We start from the raw sequence: 20,829 nt of genomic DNA on the forward strand, positions 1-20,829 counted from the left end.
AAAATCAGGCTCTTCGCTTGAGAAATTCAAGGATTGTAGAAGGTCTATGTTAGACACCAGGGTCAAAGACTCAGTGTGTTTTAAACTACACCACAAGCAGACAATCAACCTAGCTTCAGATTTCTGCTTTGACACTTAATAACTGTGTGACCTCAGACGGGTTACCTTGTCTCTATGTACTGCTGTCTGTGAGATTTGGGGTCTCTGTGAGAATAGGTTGAGATTCTGGCTCCATTTCTTGAGACCTTTACTTTCTCTGGATCTCAGATTTTTCCTTAGTAAGTGGATCAAGCTAAGGTGTGAGGTCCTGCATCATAGGGTTGTGAGACTGGACGGAGTAACATGGGAAACATTTGGGTGAGCACTTGAACCTGGAAGAGTCCAAGGTTAACATTGGCTTTACTGAACATAAGTTTAGTACTTTTTCTAAAAACTTACATTTAATTGACTCTATGTCAGACACTTTTTTATTTGCAGTATTTATATAATTGATAGTAATTATAAGATTAAATTAAATAGTGCACATAAAATGGCTGGGCTGGGAAGATGGCTCGGTGTTTAAAGTGCTTGCCATCCAAGCATGAGGACCTGAGTTTAGATCCCCCACACCCACGTAAATGTCAGGCAGGTGTGGCAGCCTATCTGTAACCCCAGGGCTCAGACGACAGAGAGAGAGGAGCCTCTGAGAAGCTGGCTCAGCAGACAGCCAGGTTAGTGAGTCTGGGTTCAAGTGAGTGGCCCTGCCTCAATACATAAGGTGAAGAGTGATTGAGGAAGGAACCCACATCAGCCTCTAGCCTCCACATACATATTCACACACATGCACATACACTCACACCTCACACATGCAACCAGATTTTTCCCTAATTGTTTTCCTTAACTGAAAACCAATGCTATCTAACTTTTCACGCAGACAGCCAGAGAAGTCAGAAAGTTTCATCTTTCTTTAGAAACCATTAAACTATTTCAGACCTTCTTTGTGATTCTCCATGTCTGACAGTATCAGTAAGAGGTGCACAGTGAATGGTCGTGAGAGGAGGAGCAGGAAGCACAGCATTAAGCATTCTGTTATTTTCACTCAGGAATGTCCTGATTTATGAGCTCTTTGCCTCATCTGGGTATAATCTTTAATTGCTCATTAAAAATTCTGCTCTCAAACATTAATCCTAATCACATCTGATGAGACATTTACCACACTTAAGAATATTTACCTCTAACTTCCTAATAACCAGTTTTGCTCATTCACCCTATAAAGATGCCATACACCATCATCCACTCAGAAAGGAGTTCATAAGCTTTGAGTTTTAGACAGTTTCCTTAGGCACTGACATGAATTAAGAAAGCAATCATAGATGGTCCCTTCTAATTGTATTCTCTTGCTTTTTACATTTTTGCTCCGTCCATATGATGAGATTTCCTCATCTAAATGATGTAACATTAATGTCTTAAGATGTCAGACCTTTACACTACCATTCCCTACAGACTGAGGTGCCTTGTCCACATGAAATCGGGCAAAGTATTTCTTCAGCATTTACCATGTGCCAGTATAAAATGAAGTATTTCTTGAGCACTTCCCAGCAGCATACCAAACAGCCCCAAAGTCTTATTTTCATTTAGATCAAAGAACAGCAATTATCATTCTCCTACAGCAAATGCCTCTTTATCTTTTAAGCCAGATTATCCAGTGTGTTAGCTGAGCAAGAAGCACTGCTTCAGGCTGTTTCTCCTTCCGATAAAAGAAGCAGAAACTGGCCAGTTGGGTAATGAGTCTCCAGCCCTCAGCTAGGAAGAGGTTTCCAAAAACATCAAGATCCATGACTTCCACCCATGCTCTGTGTGTGAGAGGGCACATCCTGGGTCCAAAGTTGCAACTAAGGAACTCAGGAATGTGTTCCCACATTCTAGGCATGTTCACAGACAGAAACTAACAATGTTCTCTGCAGTACAGACCCGATGTGATAAAAACATGCTGAAAATTAAAACAAAAGCCAACGTAAGCTACCTGTGAGTAAACATTTGGTTGGAGTGGGAGCATTGGGTAGGGTGTGAGAGACTTTCTCTGTGATTTTTACAGATTTTTCTCTGTAGTGGTAATGGCTCTACTATTGAGGAAAAACTGGCTTCACAGGGGCAGAGATGGAGTAGCTTGTGGTCATAGGATTGAAGAGATCTGGCCAGATCCCAGAAAGTTCTCATATTTGATCTGGTCTTGTTATTGACTTAGTCAACTAATCTCAAGTATTAATCAGGTATCTTACCAAAAGTCAGAAGCTCCATTATCTCAGCTTTGTAAAAAGTTCACATTGCTGCTTCCTACAAAACTAGGTGTCAGAACTTTTCACATAGGCACATAAGATGAAATCTGAATTATACTCAAAAGACCCATGAATTGAGTTGCCTGTCCGGGACTTGGTTTTCCAGTTAACAATGGCTCATCAGAAAGTCAAGAAAGAAAAAGCTAGAGAGGTGATTTAGTGGTAGAGTGCTTGCTGTCCTTGCAGAGGACCAGAGTTTTGGTCCCACCTCCAGCAACTCCTGTAACCACATCCTCCCGTAACTCCAGCTCCAGGAGACATACACCCTATTCTGGCCTCCTCAGGCACCCTTGAACAGGCTTGTATACATGCACATATACATAAGTAAAAATAAAAATACATCTTTTTTTAAAGCAAAGGAATAATGAATACTTGAGATATCTAAGAAAACAAAGAACCGGGTCTATTTTTTTTTTTAATTTCTTAAAGGTTTTCAAGAGCAAAAAGCATCCTTCTGCTTGCAGAAGACACCACAATAGAGTGCGCTGAGAGAAGTGCAGGGTTTTAATTTTCCTAGCCAATGTTAGAGACTCCCCTTGTTTAAAAGGCATAAACAACTCATGTTAATGAAAAACAAAACTGAATGCCCATGGCTGGCATTGCACTGCCACAGAGTCTGCCATTATTCCCAAGGGCCATTTACAGACACTTATTTATTCTAGGCCTGACCAGAAATCTTCCCTGTCCACCAGCAGTTATGGTAATTGCTCCAATTAAGGAAAATGGCATCTGTTTGAAACAGTGGGACATCAGCTAAAAGCAGAGGACTCCAGACACCCCAGACAGATGTTTCCTCTTGGAGCTGTGGGCAGACTGGATGGAACACCTTCAAAGAAAGATGCACGAGTGTTTGTCCATGTTCTGGATACTGGCAAAATTTATTTAGAGCAGCTAAGGAATAAGATCAAGCAAAACAAAGGGTAAAATGCCAAGGAAGTGGAATGTCATTGGAATGTTTTTACCAAACTGTTGAGAAAATAAATTGTGGGTATTGCCTTTCACTAAGGGACACACGCTGTTTTCTGATTTTATAACTGTCTTCAAATAAAGCAGACACAACCATTTACTTTTCTTCAACAATCATTTGGATAAAACTGCTGACTCGTGCAGAAATACAAGCTCAGAGGTCACCACTGACTGCACAGTGTGAAAACCAAAGCTAATGTGGAAAGCTTTCAATGTTTCTGCACACACACCTACACTTTACACAATTCTTCTGTCATAGGATTTTTCATACACGTGAAGAATAATACTACATTTCTTCTGCCTCAGTAATTAGGATAGTTATTTATTATGTGAACCAATATTATTATTACTTTTCTGTCTTGTATCCTAACGTTTATTATCTTTAAAAAGAAGAAAAAGGAATGGAGGGAGGGCATGCATTTCCGTGGAATCATTTTTTAAATTTATTTCTATTTTATGTGTATGAGTGTTTTGCTTATATGTATGTAAGTGCACTGTGTGAGTGTAATGCCCACAGAGACCAGAAAGGGGTGTTGGATCCCCTGGAACTGGAGATATAGATGGCTGTTAGCTGCCATGTGGGTGCTGGGAACCAAACACAGGTCTGCTGCAAGAGTAGCTGGTGCTCTTAACCTCTGAGCCATCTCTCCAGCCCCAAATACATATTTTCATTATGGGTCCTGTTTCTTTCTCAAGGACTCGTTTTTGTCTCTTTGATCCACTTCATCCAGTCCCTTTACCCCTAGCCCCAATATTTAAAGTACAAAATGAAAGAGGTCAAGGCTCTGTAGAGAGTCTACACTTTAGGACTGGTTTCTGATCTGTAAATGAAGAGGTCTGATACAAGAAACTATGAGGAAACTTTTAAAATATTTTATTTTATTATTTTTTATTTTATTATTACTTGTGTGTGTGTGTATGTGTGTATGTGTATTGCCTGAATGCATATAAGTAAACCTATATCGTGCAATGCCCAAGGAGGTTAGAAGAAGGCATCAGATCCCCTGAAACTGGAGTTACAGATGGTTATTAGCTGCCATGTGGGTGCTGGGAACTGAACCTGGGTCCTCTGCAAGAGAAGCCAGTGCTCTTAACCACACAGCCACCTCTCCAGCCCCTGAAGAAACTTTTAAATGTATACACAGAAAAGGTGGGAATTTGAGGAAGTTCTTATATAAGTCTAAAGTTACAGGTAATCTTTGATAATTTCTGGCTTTTTGAGTATATGTTTTAGATTTGTATTTGAAAAGTAAATATTATATAAGCATATATGAATGAACATTTAAATTCACATGTCTACACACACATGATCTTTATACTAGAAATTCCCACTGCTTCAAGCAAAACTAACGAAGTCTCTCTAGAGATAAAGTGCACCTGGGAAATGGCCCCACAGTGAGGGGCATTTTCTGTCTGGATTTGCTGGTCCAAAGTCCCCTGAAAGATAAGAACATAAGTAAATAAAGCAAATGGGCACACCCTATTAATTGGAGAGGGGTCAGATAGAAATGATCAAATCAAAAGTTACAACAGCCTATTCAATGATATATGAAGCCGCTTCTAATCTTTGCCTATAATTCTAGTTTTGCAGAATCCTGCTATAGGAAAAACGGAGCTGTTCGCTGTATCTGTAAAGAAAACTATGCTGGGCCTAACTGTGAAAGGTAAATAAATAAAATTCTCTATTTTTTGTGGGAACAAAGGAACTCTGTTTTTATGTTCATCAGATCTGCCACATTTCTTCTCAACATGTTTTGAGATTAATGCACAAGAGAGGGATGAGGGACTACATTTCAGAACCCTTTGGGGGAACTGTTCTCAAAACTCAGGTCCCAATACAGATATAATAATATGGTCCCTCAGGGTCTGGACCAGGGCCATATCTCAGGATAAAGTTACAGGGAAGGAGGAAAGTAAAGAATGGGTGTGATGGGAAGATTCTCTAGATGATTTTACAAACAGTCTTCTTTCTCTCCATCATTATGAACCAGTACTATAATTAATGTCCCTCCCACAAAGAGTGAGGCATCCTACATAAATAGAAAGTGAATCCTCTATTGTGAATCCTCTATTGCTCTATAGAGTGAAAAACTGAAAAAGGACTAACCTATTATTTAAGCCGTTCTTTATGCCGCTTCTTAGAAAACAAAACCCAAGAGAGTTTGGATGTTGTGAATCCCTATTTCCTGTTTACACAAGATATGCTTTTTAATTGCCCTGGGATTTGCTCAAATAAGAAAGACTTTGGCAGCTAAGCATGGGAGGCTTCCACTTAGTGATTTCCTGGTAAGATATTTGCCATTCGCTCCACCTGTCAGTAGCTCACAGTTTTCCAGTATAAAATGCCTTTCACTAGACGAGTCTGGCAGAGATGCCTTTGTATCTGTAACAGAGATACCATGAACACTGGCCTCGCTCTTGGGCACAGGCAGGCCCATAATATTATAGTTCCATAAAGACAGGAGGGAGGAAGAGCCAGAGGTATTAGTTAAACATTCGAGCTAATAACTTATCTGCAAGATGCTCACTTCCTCAACAGCACACACAGGCTAACCCCTCAGTGGGATTCAGCAAACTCAGCCTATGGCTTAAGAAGTAAACCCTTAATCACAAGTCATCTTCTCCAAAGAAAACACCATCTTGCAGAGAGTAGTTCTGAAACTCAAAAAGAGAAAGAAAGAAAGAAAGAAAGAAAGAAAGAAAGAAAGAAAGAAAGAAAGAAAGAAAGAAAAATAGAAAGAAAGAAAAGAGAGCTACAGCATCTGTGATCTGTGGTACAGGGGAAAATTTTCTACATTGTTTTACCGATTATTAAAAACACAAACTGTGGGTGATTCTTGTACCCAGTGAGTGGAATTTTTCCTTTCTGTTAATGTTATAGGAGGAGAACTGAGAGCTGAGGGACCACATGAATTTATTCCTTAGGAGAACTAACAAAAGTGATCAGATGGGATGATTAATTAATGTTCCTGACACAATCATTCTATATTTCCTGACTTGAAGACACAGGACTATGAGGCTCATAATTAATAATTGTCTGTCTCAGTGGGAGGGCTAAGGATTGTTAGCCAAGGATGGTGCTATTTTCTCCTCAGTATCTGAAGTTAAGCTCTCTGGAATCTGATTAGGACAGAGCAGTATTGCTAATGGACTGTCCAGTGTCTTCTATGAAGACTTCATAGCTCCAGGCAGAGCCCTGCAAATCAAGTGTTGGCCAATGCAAGAGTGAAATGCTCTGGGTTTTAAGAGTGCAACCCTAGCCAGAATGTAAGAGGTCTGCAGTCAACAGGGGCTCCTGCCCTGACACAAAGCAGCATGCCCACCACAAACATATAATTAAAGATAATAAATTGCCCTGCACATATCAAAGGCTCATAGGATTTGCCATTACCCAGTGAGGTTGGGTTGGATGTGATTTTTATACTGGCCCCAGAGAGACAGGACTTGTGAAGAATACCAGAAGGGCATATACTCAGAGGGTTCTAAATACCACAGAGATACTTGCACATTCATGTTTATTGCTGCACCATTCACAATAACCAAGATCGAGAACCAGCCTAAACCTCTACCAACATATGAATGAACATGTTAAGTAGAATTAAATTATGATATTTTCAGAAAAATGGCTGAAACTTGGTGGAGGTCATTATGCTAAGTGAAATAAGCCAGACTCAGAAAAACAAATGTTGAATGTTTTCTCCCACATGTGGAATCTAAATTTAAATTGGGGTGTGTGTGTGTGTGTGTGTGTGTGTGTGTGTGTGTGTGTGTGTGTGTGGTCAGAGTATAGAGGGAGCCGATGTGAGGGAATAAAGGGAGCTGCTATGAGAGGAGAGGAAAACGTCTAAAGGGAGGAAGAGGGGTAGCAAGAGGGAATAATGGAATATATGTGACATGAAAGCAGGAGGAATTATTTGGGGGAAGAAGGGGACCAACGAAAGGGGAGTAAGGGGGTCGGGGAAGGTAGTAGAGGGGCAGATAAAAATAAAGTACAATGGTGTATGTGTATGAAAATGCCATAAAGGAAGCTGAGTGTTGAGATTCAGCATTGGTCGGTACCTCAACATGACCACTTTGTACTCCTCCGGGGGAAGTTATTTGAGTTCTCTCAGTGCCGATTTCTACTTCCACAGAATGGGATAAGTGAAGGCACCTGCCTCATACGCCTGCCATGAGACCATACTGACAGGTTTACAGTATAGGATCTGGCTTTTAGTGAGAGGCAGCTGATCGCAGATGAGTCATGGCCTTTGTCCTGTGTCCACCACTGGTGTAATGTGTGCCTGGAATGAGTTAGCTCATCTTCCTGATTCTTAGTTTCCTTAGCTAGAAATTATGATCGCACTAAACAGTGTCACCTATTAATTGTCTGTTATGATGTCCTCCCCACTTTATATTTATCTGCCAGTCTTGCAACCACTCTGAGAGGAGCTCATACGTTGTCATTTTGCGGATAAGGAAACTGAGCCAAGGGAGATGATGGGACTTGTCTTGAAGCCACAACACTACTGAGTGGGGGACATGGGAACAGTCTGGGTAAAAGTCTTCAGGTTATTGCTCTGTCCTTGCACGGCTTTCCCTAAGCATCTGTTATTGGAAGGATTTTAATCATTTAGATGAGCCTCCGAGATTTAGATGAGATCCCTGCTAACCATTAAACCCCATGAACAGGATCAGCATCCACTGAGGGACCAAAAGTAAGCTTCTTTTCTAGGACCTGTCACCTGTGGGAAGGGCAGTGTGAGCAGTTTTCTTGGCTGCCTCTGCTCTTTCCTGTTTTCACTCCCTCCCACCCTCACCCTTTGTCCACCCCTCTTAAAGGGGATGTCCCACAGTCCCTTATATCAAAAATTGGTGTAAACACCATCTCACAAACCAGGGTCGAATGGCGTTGGTACCAGTTCATCTAAGACCCAGTCTGTTGTCTTCAAGGAACAAGTCTAGGAGAGGAGATAGACCAGAAAACCACTCATCACAAGGCAATAAATAGTAAAGCCAGGTTCAGTTGCACACACTCTTAGTCTCAGATACCTGGTAGGCTAAGGCAGGAGGATCCACTTGAGCCCAATTCAGGACCAGCCTGGGCAACAAAATGAAACACTGTGTCTTTAACAATTAAATAAGAAAATGCTAAATAGTATGACAAGCAACACCTGTAGCAAAAAGCTGTCGTGGAGGAAGGGCTCCCTTCCTGTGGAAGGTCTAGATGGAGCATCCAGAATGAGGTGGCTTTAGCTGCTTCAGGTTTGTGTTTGGCCCATGAAATGAGTGGAGGGTTTCTGTTCTTAAGCTGTCTGAATTAAGCTTCTCCTAATCCATGATTTCAATGTTAGTGAACTTGAACCTTTCTACACAAGCTTTCCAGCTTCTTTGTACGGATTTCTATTTTAAACATTTTTCTATTTTATCATTTTTTAAGTAAAAATGATTCCAGGTTAAAAACCCAATGTCTTTCTGTGCTTGGAGATGACTTTACCAAGTGATGGTGATTTAGTCTGTTTTCTGTTACCATAGCTATATGCCACAGTTGATAATTTATAAAGAAGAAAATTCATTTCTTAAATGTCTGGAAGGTGAGAAGTCCAAGGTTGAGGGGTACACCTGATGAGAGCCGCCTTGCTGGTAGAATCCTGAAACGTTCCAGAGTGGTATGGGGCATTTCATGATTGAGCAAGTTATCCAAAGAGAGCACTCTTAGAAAGCCACCCACATCATAGCTCACTGATTCACTAACCCATGAATGGATCAATCCAATCACCCACCAAAGGTCCTGCCTCTCAAATATCATTAGCACATGACTTTGGGGATGAATTTCCAGCATGTGCAATTCAGGGGATGCATTCAAGCCACTACAGGTGGGTTCTTTTTTCAGTTTTTAAGTTTATATGACTGTATGCTAACATTTCCTGGAAATCTTTGGATTTCTGAGCCCTCTCAGTTTCCCTTCACCACCCACTGGAAAGGAATACCTAGTGAGTGAGCCCCGAACACACGTTTTTATTTTGTCTTGGGTTCTCATGCTGCTTTGTGAACTACTGCTACAATTCAACCTCTACTGCCAAACCAGCGGAACAGAACAGCATTTCCCACACTGCAGTCCAAGAACACCTGCTACCCTCAGGCAGACTTCTGGAGGTTCGTGACTTCCTCGAGAACATTTTCTTAATTTTATGTGATAAAATTTTCTTAATATTAGTAACAATCATGAGGAAAGTGTTTATGAATTGCAATTTCTATAATATTCCTTTATAACAAAGGGAAGTCTGCCTCACTAAAAGGGAAGGAAGTAATAAGAGTGACCGCATATCAAGGACATGTCACAGGTGACTGGGCGTCAGAAAGCATGACATCGAGACAAACTGTAAACAAAAAAAAAAATTCTGAAAAGAAAATTGGTAGGAGAAAGAGTCAGCACACAGCACAGAGGGGCAGCAAGCAATGGTCTCCCAATCCTGTGCCACATCACGCTGCAGCAACCACACTGCACCAAGACATGGCCCATTAGCTTGAATTAATGTTCACTTAAATTTGTTTCCTTTAAGTTTTGTGTTTTGTTTGAAATTCCATTGTGCTCTTTTGTTTTTGTTTGTGTGGGGTTTTTTTTTTTTTTTTTTTTTTTTTTTTTTTTTTATTGGTGCTTTTTTGTTTTTTTTTGTGGGGGTTTTTTTTTTTTTTTTTTTTTTGGTCTTTTTGAGACAGGGTCTCCCTGTAGCCCCAGCTGTCCTGGAACTCACTGTGTAGACCAGGCTGGCCTTGAACTCACAGAGATCTGCCTGTCTCTGCCTCCCAAGTGCTGGGGCTACAGGCGTGCACCACCACGCCCAGCTCATTGTGGTTTTTTTCAGGCATCCTAAAGCCATAGGCATAAGGAGTTTCCACCTACTTTACATTTGAACTATTTTGAGGTCATTTAAATGAACACTGGAGGATATATTCCATGAAAATGTTTATTCTTTAAAGTGGATTCATATATATATACAACTTGAAAGGTCTACAACATAAAACACGTTTTGCTTACTCTCTCTTTGATTCCGCTGTGCAACAAAGATCCCTGCAGCCACACATCTTGCCTTCACAAGTATGTCCAGGATTCAGCTTGCTGGGGCTCCTGCCTGCCTCTCTCTTCTGAAAGTCCTTCTCCCTCTTAGTGGACATGCCACTCCAGGATCCACCAGCTCAACTAGAGAACTTTTGATATGGACTTCCCTAAGACTATGGTTGTGGTGCTAAAAATATGCAACAGTTGGGCGTGATGGTGCATGCCTTTAATCCCAGCACTCAGGAGGCTGAGGCAAAAGAATCTCTTTGAGTTCCAGGCCAGCTGCGGCTATGGGGAGACCCTGTCTCAAAAAGACAAAACACCACACACACACACACACACACACACACACACACTAACATTATTGAGTGTACTCAGTGTAGCAGACAATGTTGTAAGTACTTTGCATATGATGACTCATTTAAGCCTCAAAAACTACTATTGGGGATTGTTTTTAGCCTTATTTACAGAGGAAGAAAATGAGACATAGAGGGTTGTTACTTGCACAAAATCACATGATTTTTTAACCTCTGCTATGAAACTGTGAGTTCATCTACAGGAACTACATCCTGTTTATCCTCTTTTCCTGCATGAAGTACCTGGCATATTATTGGTACTCAGCCATATATATATATATAATTTTTTATTGAGCTTCTGTAATTTCATACAATAGGTTTTTGTTTTTGTTTTTGTTTTATTTTTGGTCTTTTTGAGACAGGGTCTCCCTGTAGCCCCAGCTGTCCTGGAACTCACTATGTAGACCAGGTTGGCCTTGAACTCACAGAGATCCACCTGCCTCTGCCTCCCGAGTGCTGGGATTAAAGGCGTGCACCACCATGACCAGCCATACAATAGTTCTTAATCAAACTCCTCCATCCATGCCCTCTCCATCCCCCCACCGAACCTCATGTATTCCTCCATACATGTTAAATCCCATTCATTCAGGCATTTGTACCCAAATGCCCTTCAGTGTAAATGTGTCCACTGGAGTCTAGTCAGCCCATCTAGAGATCATATGTAAGTCATACTCTCCCTCACCCGTTAGCAATCAGTCTTGAATCAGTAATACTTTTTTTTTAGGTTTGTTTGTTTGTTTGTTTGTTTGTTTGTTTGTTTGAGACAAGATTTCACTATGCATACCTGACTGGCCGGGAACTCACTATGTAGACCAGGCTGGCTGAGACCTCACAGAGATCCACCTGCCTCTGCCTCCTGAATGCTAGGATTAAAGTCATGTACCACCATGCCTGGCAAGTAATACTTTTCTGACTAAAAGGAAGCAGCAGTTGTCTCTTTAAAAAAGAAATGGCATGATAAGAGTCAGTTGTTTCCTGCCTCATTGTACCCCACACTTCCCACTCTATCCCAGCAAAATGGAAAGGGGTGGCCCAGAACTAGCTAAATCAAGTCACTATTTTCTGGCTAATTGAAGTTGCAAAGGGAAGCTGCCTGCTGTTGCAGATTAGAAAATCTGCAGCCCTTTCTGGGAAGATCTGCTCTTCTCCTTCTTATCCATTATGACCTTCACTTTACACAAGGTACACCTAAAGATGAGGAACCTGATAGAGCCATGAGGAGGCTTAGTCTAAGCTCATAAACTTAGTGATAAATCAAAATCCAAAACCCATGGCCGTCATGTCCAGTCCAGTTTTCGGATCATAAACTTATATGATCTCAATGTTTCTGCTTTCATGTTCCGCATACTTTGCCTTTAATCGTGTACTTTGATCAGTCTTTAGATTTTGTGGTAGAATGAGAAGTGAGCTAAGACCATGTGATGATTTATCATGTGGGTTTTGTTGCTGGAAGATCAGAGAAGAAGAATGGGGCAAATCAAAACAAATCCAGGGTGACCTTAAAAGCTTAAAATGTGGAGTTTAAAGTGTGAGGCAAGAGAAGGACTTTGGGAAAGAGGGACAGGTGAGGAAGGGGGAATGTAGTGCTGTCAGAGAAGATGGTGATGATGACTTTTGATGATGGCCTTGACAATAGAAAAGAAAAATAAGGAAGACAGAGGAAAAGCACTAACAGTTATTGTGCCTTTTGGTGATGCAGAAATTTAGCCTAATTCTCTTGAGAAGGCAACAAGATTTTTGAACAAGCTATCAGCTCTGTTGTTTTCCTTGAGTTTTTGCTCCTGCTCTCTGTCTTGCCTCTGACCTCTGGATATCTAGCCTTGAATCAGCTATCTTCCTTATTTCTCAGTTTTTCTCTCTTTTAATATCTTCTTCTTTAACCTAAAAAATGGCTACAATATGACCTTCCCCCCTGCAAAATTCTGAGCCACCCAGGCAAGGAGTTTTGAATGTTGGGTCCCTCCAAAATCCAAAACTTGGTTTTCTTCTTTTGTGTGTGTATATGTGTGTACGTATATACATGTGTTCCGCTGACAGCTGTATGGCCCTTGAAGGAAAAGTAGGAGAGAAAGGGAAAAAAGTCTGCTCCAAATTCCCAGACAATAGCTGTTAGTCAAAACTGCCTTTTGGGTTTGTTTTGGTTTGGTTGTTTTGTTTTATTTTGTTTTGGTCTGGGCATGGTGGTACATGCCTATAATCCTAGCATCTAGGAGGTAGGAGAAGAAGGATCAGGGGTGCAAGGTCATCCTTGGCTACATAGCAAGTTCAGGGTCAGCCTGGCTATATAAGACCCTGTCTTAAGAAAAAAGACAAACAAAAAGCCAAATAATGTATGTTTTTTATTTTTTTTTACATTTTGCCTAAATAATATGACATTAACTGAAATAACAAAGTTCATATGCTATAGTCTTTTCATGTGCATTGTAAATGTATCCACTTTATTTTCCTTAGATAAATCAAATCACTAATGTATCTCAGTATCTCAGCAGGAGATAATGGAAGAAAAGCAATAGACTGAACTATGTGGTACCAGGGCTCCAACACTGACTCCAAAACCAACTGTTGGCCCTATCTTTACATCTTTGTCATTAACTATTTGAGGGAAAGACTGGGCATGATTATTCAGCTGTTACATTTATTAATTTAACTCACTAGTGCCAGACTTGTGAAACAGAATGAGCATCAGACCTTGAGTTCTGCAAGATTGTTAAGCCCTGCAGCAATGAAGAGGCCTCAAGTTTATCCATGCTGACTTCCTTACCCGTAGATGTAAGGCTTTGTGGAGGGCAATCAGTGAGGAAATATTTGCATGGTCAATCTGTAGGACTCAGAGTTAATCTATAACTTCATAGTTGACTTTGAACCTACCACCAACAGGTGGTCTTAAAACTCAAAAGAGGTTTCCATCATAATTGAGACTCTAATTTGCTGGGTAGAAAACTTGGTTTTCTTCTTTTGTGTGTGTATTTGTGTGTGTCTGTGTATACATGTGTTTGTGTGTTTATGTGTGCATGTGCATGTAGAGGCCAGAGGTGAAGATTATAGGTCTTCCTTAATTGTTGTCCATCTTATTTTTTTAAAATAGTCTCTCACTGAACTTGGAGCTTGCCATTTCAGCTAGACTGGCTGGCCAATGAGCTCCAAGAATCTACCTGTCTCTGCTATTTGAGGGAAAGACTGGGCATGATTATTCAGCTGTTACACTTATTAATTTAACTCACTAGTGCCAGACTTGTGAAACAGAATGAGCTGGGACTACAGGCCACATGCAACAATACTTTACTTTTGTTTTGTTTTGTTTTCTTATGTGAATGCTGGGAATCAAGCTTAGGTCTCATGGTTGCCCAGCAAGCACTTTACCAGCTCAGCCATCTCCCAGCCCCCTTGGGTTTCCCTCTTGTGGAAGACCAGAAGACAACCTATAGTGAGTAAATGCAATAGAATCAAGTAGAGAAAACAAAGATGCTTGTATCTGGCATCGAGGAGCTTTGGCTAGTCCTTTTACCTCCAGACCACTAAGATTCCCAGCTACACATTAAGGTACTTCAATGAGCCTAAGAGTCAAATATTTTCTGTTTGGTGAACTACAGCAAAGGACAGCAATTCAATCCAGCCACTTGCTCCATAGATGAATAATTTATGTGGGTTTGGGGACCAAAGGCCCTATAAATCTGAGCTACAAAGACATGAAGGAATACAAATAAAAAGCTCATTGAACATTTCCTCTTGGGGTATTTCTTTGTGGAGTGTGAAGAACTTATATTCATCCTCTTCTCTTCCACAGACTTTGACTTCTAGAGTTCATTTTATTATGTTTAATTCATTTCCTATTTTTTCAGAACAGGGACTGGGTGTTTTTCCTCTTCCTATCTTCCTCTATTCCTTACATAAAACAGACATGAATTGTCCCTCTGTTGGATATACTTATTCATTCATGCATAGCAGCAGCAATGTGGTCCAGGGTGGAGCAAAGGAAAGAACATCAGAGTTAGAAAGTCTGGGCCTTGAACTCTGACTTCCTAACTATGTGATCCTGGAAAACTAAAGTGTCGTCTCCACCTCAGAATTCCAGGCCTGTGTGGCCTTTTCTCAGGTGTCAGTGGTAACTGAGCAATCTCACATAGAAACTATAAGATACAATGTAAGCAAAGGATATAAAGATGGAACATATCCAGGATTAGAGCTTCACCAAAAAAACTGACATTTCGGCCGGGTGTGGTGGTACACACCTTTAATCCCAGCACTCAGGAGGCAGAGGCAGGTGGATCTCTGTGAGTTCAAGGCCAACCTGGTCTACATAGTAAGTTCCAGGACAGCTGGGGCTACAGGGAGACCCTGTCTCAAAAAGACACCCCCCCTAGAAAAAAAAAACTGACAGCTCACAGCACAGCTTTGGAACTTGATCTCTACATTTTCCTGGTAAATGGGTTGTATCTATTCCCCAATTTCAGCCTATCTCCTAAATGATTTTAGGGTTATTTTCTCAGAGGGAGAATGATACAGCAAGAATAAAGACCTAATAAGGGAAAACTAGCTCCTTCTGTTCAAGAGGATGAAATCTCTGGCCTGGATGGAAACCTAACATTCCAGTCTACCTAAAACATAAACCAATTAATCCAGACCACCCCTCCGGAGGGTGGGACCGTCCTTAGGAAGACAGGCTTACCGCAAGCCATGCTAAAGAGATAGGAGTAACTATCCCTTTAGTGGGATTCTGTACCTTTCATTCCCAGAATTCCTACCTCCTCCCTCCCCAGCCTAGTCCCTCTAAGCCACCATGAGGTTTGGATGAGTCTGTCTGCCTCTCTGGGTCCTGACTCCAAAAGGTACAGCTTTTCTTTTTTTCTTTTTTGCTGTCTTCTCCTTTCCAGACGCTGGCCAGAACCGAAGTATGCTTTTTCTGGGATTCTAGGCGTCCATCCTTGTTCTCTAGAGCTCTCCTCACCACCAAGGGCTGCCTGATGTCATGTGCTTGATGGCCATCCCTGCTTAACTTGCACTGCATGGCTTCGCTCCTTCTCTTCTCTATTCTCCTCCTCCAGACAGCTGCTGTGATTTACAGCATGCCTGCCCTGAAGTTTTTTGTTAATAAAATTGTCCTCTTTGAATTCAAAAAAAAAAACTAAGTCTTAGGAAAAAGACTGCGCGAACATGCAAAAAAATATTGATTAGTTCAGTTACAGTCCTGGGATTGCAGGTGTGATTTGTTTTCTATCAGTACTCTGTTTTTCAATGTTTTGAATCATGGTCCTCTTACTCTGAAGGGAAGACTTCCTTTTGAAATGTAGTATCTTACTATTACTAGCTAGAACCTGTTGATTGCCTTGGAAAGCCATCCCTTCAAAGCTCTCCTCTCCCAAGGCCACTCCCCAAACCAACGCTGCCGCATCCGGCCTTGTTCCTGTTCTGCTCTGCATCCGCCCTGCGCTCTGAGACCAACAGGGCTTCTCTCAACTTCGCTTTCACCTCACTCAGAAACCACTGCAGGCTTTCTTCTTATTGGTTCTTTTCACGTGAGAACTAGCCCCTCTGCCTGATCTTCGTTTCCATGGTGGAATGACCACATGCTTCTTCCAGCTCTCCCAGGCTGTCTTCAGCCCCACTTTGCCCCATCTCCCACACTAGTTTTAGGTGCCACTGCAGAGAACATTCCACAGTCAGCCAGCGTGTGTAGTTTAACTTTCACGGTGTCCTCTAGTCTTGAAAAATGCAATGCCACATAAAATCCAAATGCCCACTTTTTTTGTCAAAGATAGTATCTGCTAGCCCAAGTCCTTTGTTCCCTGAAGACTAACAGTGTGGTAACAACTGATTAGAGCCTGACAGCAAGTGCCCCCTTAGATGGGGCCAGCAGTCCCACCTCTCAAAGCAATCCTCTGTTGGCACCTTTGGGAAAGAGGAAGCACTTCTTCCTCCAGGCAGAGGCAGTCCCTCCCAGAGTGCACAGCTGGGCACATGGAGTGAAGGCTGAAGAGAGTTCAGTCTGTCACTCCCATCCAGCTGGGCACACTTGCTAAAGGTCCAGCTAGCATGATATAGGCATCGGCTCTTCCCACTCAGTAACTGCAGGGAAACACCTGGTCTGGGTTGACTCACAAACTACAGCACCCAGAAGAGCAGCAACCAGACTTCTGCTCTGTTTATTTCCGGTGTTCTCAGTTCTGCCACCTGCTTTGTCCCCCATACTACCTTTGTTCTGTTGCAAGATGGCAGCCAGTAGCTAAGGGTGTGATCTGCTGCCTTTCTCTTTATCTGAGGACAGAGAGAATATCCTTTCGTGACTTTCAAACGAATGTCTGAGCTATGCTCCCAAGAAATCATCCCAAGCCAATCACTTCAGGCTAGGAGAATACTCAGCACTGATTGGCTCAGGGTCAGTTCCTTGAAATTTTATTATGGCAAGACAGGTAGTGATTCAGTTCTCAATACAGGTGCCACTAACATTTTGGCCAGGATATTACTCAGCTGTCCCCTACTGATGCATCTCATTGTAGTACATTTGAGAGTAAATTTGACCCCACCCATCACATGCCTGCTCTGCACATCAATCCTGAGAGTACTAGCAATGCCCATACACTAATTTAACCCTGACACTTCTTCGTATAGAGCCTGGCTGAGCTGGATGGTTTACTATGCACTGAGAAGGGGTGGACTCTGAAGCTAATAGGGGTCTGGGGATGTGCCTGTTGTCTTAGCACTTGGCAGACTGAAGCAGGTAGATGGATTATGAGTTCAAGACCAGCCTGGGATATATAGAGGGGCACTGTCTCAAAGTAAATGATATATAAAGAAATATCGGACTAGCTTTTAAAAAAAACAAATGTCTTGTCATATTAACAATATAGAAGAATAGGAATGAATTCTGGGTGGGCATCTACAAACGTTCACTTCACCGTCTATGTTGGAAAGATGTTTAAAACAATGGAATAACAACTATGGATGCTAAAATAATTAACATGTTAACACCCTTCAGATGTGCTCCTGGTTACTATGGAAACCCCTTACTTGTGGGAAGCACCTGTAAGAAATGTGACTGCAGTGGAAATTCAGATCCCAATCTAATCTTTGAAGATTGTGATGAAATCACTGGCCAGTGTAGGAACTGCCTGCGCAACACCACAGGATTCAAGTGTGAACGCTGTGCTCCTGGCTATTATGGAGATGCCAGGACTGCCAAGAACTGTGCAGGTACAGAGCCAAAACCCTCAGCAATGTGGCCAGCATTGTTCTCTGTCAGTACTGAATTTAGATAAAGAGTTTATCTTGGGGGAAATATTGCAAGTGCTCTCTTGACACTTTTCTAGGGCAATGCATAGTGTGCATACAAAATTTACCAGGGCTAGACATTTTTGTCAAGGCTACCGATGAACCTTGGCACATTGGGAGAGTGAAACAAGAGGCATCGACACATTACATTCATCTTTGCAGTTCTGATTGAAGAAATAACTCATATCTTGAAGAATTACCTATCAATGACCAGAGAACTCAATGAAATCTTGTGTGGTTCAAATCTGGTTTTTTTGTTCTGGAAGCTGTGTCTCATCTTTCAGTTATGCTTAGTAAACTGATATTTCAGAGAAGTGAACTAGCAAACCAAAGATACAGTTCAAATCACACACACCCCTCAATTCTTCAAATTATCAGGGTAAATACTTCAGGGATAGTGTAAAAGATCTTTCATGTTAAACTTCATTTTGATTGACATGTATACATCTTATTCTTAATTTTTCCAATTCATTTGCTGCATAGATTGAAGCTCTTCCCAAGTAAAGTTCAGTTGCTTTCCGTCAGGAGTAAAGGGAACCAAAACTGAGTATTTTTACCCTTATGTGACTTTGAGGAAGGAAGGGAGAGAATCCCTACTGGACTCTGTGGCGTGCTTTCTGGGAAATCCCCTGGTTGAAACAGTCTCACTTGAAAGAAACTACAAAGTGAAGAATTTTGTTTTGTTTTACTTTGCTTCACTTTACTTTGTTTTTGTTGGGTTTGGGGTTATTTTTGTTTTTCTTTCTTCTTTTTCCTTTTTTTTTTTTTGACACAGTGTCTCACTGTGTAGCTCCATCTGGCCTGGAACCCACTTCATAAACAAGGCTGGCCTCCAACTCACAAAGACCCACCTGCTTCTGCCTTCTGAGTGCTAGGATTAAAGGTGTGCCTCACCATGTCAGCACAAAGAGAAGAGTTTAAAATTGAGAAGGGTGCACATATGATTTGACCAAATAGACATGTGTGTGGACAAAGAATGAGAGCAGGAAGAAGGGAACGCTGTGTGCAGTCAGACCAGAAAGAACAGCATCAGAAGTGCAGCGGCATTTGGGGGCCGGAGAGATGGTTCCACAGTTAAGAGCACTAGCTGCTCCTGCAAGGGCAGGAGCCTAGCACCACATGGCAGCTAACAACTATCCATAACTCCAGTTCTAGAGGATCTGATGCCCTCTTCTGACCTCTGTGAGCACTGCATGCATGGGTGCCCTTACATACATGCAGGCAAAATACTCATACAAATAAATAAATAAATAAATAAATAAATAAATTTTTAATCTTTATTTACTTGTGTATATGTGTACATGATAATTATAAATAAAAGTTTTTAAAGAAGTGTACTGGCAAAATAAAAGCCTGAGAAATTGACGTCTTTATTCTTAAGAAATCTGCTAAACCTATATTTAAATAACAAAGATGCAGATCACTCCTAGAAGAAAAACTATGGGAAGCAATAAAGCATGACCTTGAAAATGGTTTAATAAATCTGCATTTTTTGTAACATTACAAGCTGAACTGTAATAATTGATGTCCCCTTTGGAGCTAATTTTTTATAATTATTCTTTAAGGCAGCTGAGAGATGGTGGAAAAAGCTCATAGTTCCATTCTAGCCAATGACTGGCTAGCAGAGATAGCTTAGGAATTCCTCTTCAAATATTACATATTTATTTCTACATGAAAACTCAGAGGAGAGTCTGGAGTATAGCTCAGTAGTAGAACATATGGTTGCTTTCATCCCTACTGTTCCTCTCCCCCACACACAAATTAAGAGTGGAAAATTAAAAGTCTGATAAGATTGAGTTTTGTCCCTGTTGTTATTCAAAAGGCATTACTGAAAATCCTCAGTGGGTAAAGATGAGCCCTCGGGCATTTAAAATTCATTTAATATGTTCCTAAGTCATTCCCTGGAATTAGTCCTATGATCCCCTGATAGCTCTCCTTTGGAGGCTTGGAGTCTGTCTTGCCAAGGGTCAAGTGCTTGTGAGCCAAGAATTGCTCCTGGGCCTCCTCAGTCTCTCCTCTGGGGCTATTCTCCCCCACCTGGCAGGGACCAGCCCTACTGTTGGATTCACAGAGATTCTGAGCAGTGAAAGGAAGGCTTTTGATTTCAAGGTGAATGCTGAGTTCTGTGATCATTAAGTCTCCTATGAAATTTCCCTGAGTATTTAAAGAGTTGGGAGAAGAATCCTAGGACATGGAGATTCCATTTTGCCTCAAGGTCACATTTGAACCTCTCACTTGTTTGAGCTGAACTGGCTAAAGAGCACTGCCTTGATATCACAGATTCCACAGTTTTAAGGATGAATACAATTAAAACCTACTGAATAATCAGTATTTCTGGGAAAATATTGCCCTATTTTAAGCTTTTGAAGATGACTCCCTAATCTCTTGTTTTTGTTTCCCACAGTGTGCAACTGTGGGGGCGGCCCATGTGACAGCAGAACTGGAGAATGCTTGGAAGAAGGTTTTGAACTCCCTACAGGCATGGACTGCCCAACCATAAGTAAAAATAACAGTACATGAATGACTAACCCACTTTCTCTAATGTGCTGCAGGTGTGGGGTTAAGAGGAGCCATTTTAATCAGAAATTTTTTTAAGATGGAAGGAAAGATCTGACTCCCACAAACTGTCCTCTGACCTACAGAGAGAGAGAGATGCACATCACACGTACCTGCACCAACACCCCTACCTCAGACAGCACATAAAATGGATCCCTCTCTGTTCACCATCAGATTCTAGGCTCTGCTCCTCCTGCCCTCCCACCACTAAAGGACAAACACCCTGCTGTCACCTGGAACCAGTCCACCCATAATGCACTGGAATCCACTAAAAGTTATTAAGAACCATCTTATATCACTCTCTCTAGAAACTGCTTCAGTCTCACCTCTG

The 20,829-nt window shown here is 41.5% G+C and overlaps 1 protein-coding gene across 2 annotated transcripts in view; it reads left to right on the top strand.

Moving 5' to 3' along the window:
• Positions 1-20,829, top strand: part of Lama4 (laminin subunit alpha 4) — a 162,751-nt gene that overhangs the window by 47,961 nt on the left and 93,961 nt on the right. The window contains exons 5-7 of one of the 2 annotated variants that reach the window (XM_008852394.3): positions 4,865-4,945; positions 17,650-17,864; positions 20,347-20,442. In XM_008852394.3, the coding sequence (XP_008850616.1) occupies positions 4,865-4,945; positions 17,650-17,864; positions 20,347-20,442 (392 nt within the window). The remainder of the gene's footprint in view (positions 1-4,864; positions 4,946-17,649; positions 17,865-20,346; positions 20,443-20,829) is intronic. The other variant, XM_017803011.2, reaches the window with a different exon arrangement.

This window comes from Nannospalax galili, unplaced genomic scaffold (genome assembly GCF_000622305.1).
Source record: "Nannospalax galili isolate Female #2095 unplaced genomic scaffold, S.galili_v1.0 scaffold646, whole genome shotgun sequence".
In the NCBI taxonomy this organism is placed as follows: Eukaryota; Metazoa; Chordata; class Mammalia; order Rodentia; family Spalacidae; genus Nannospalax; species Nannospalax galili.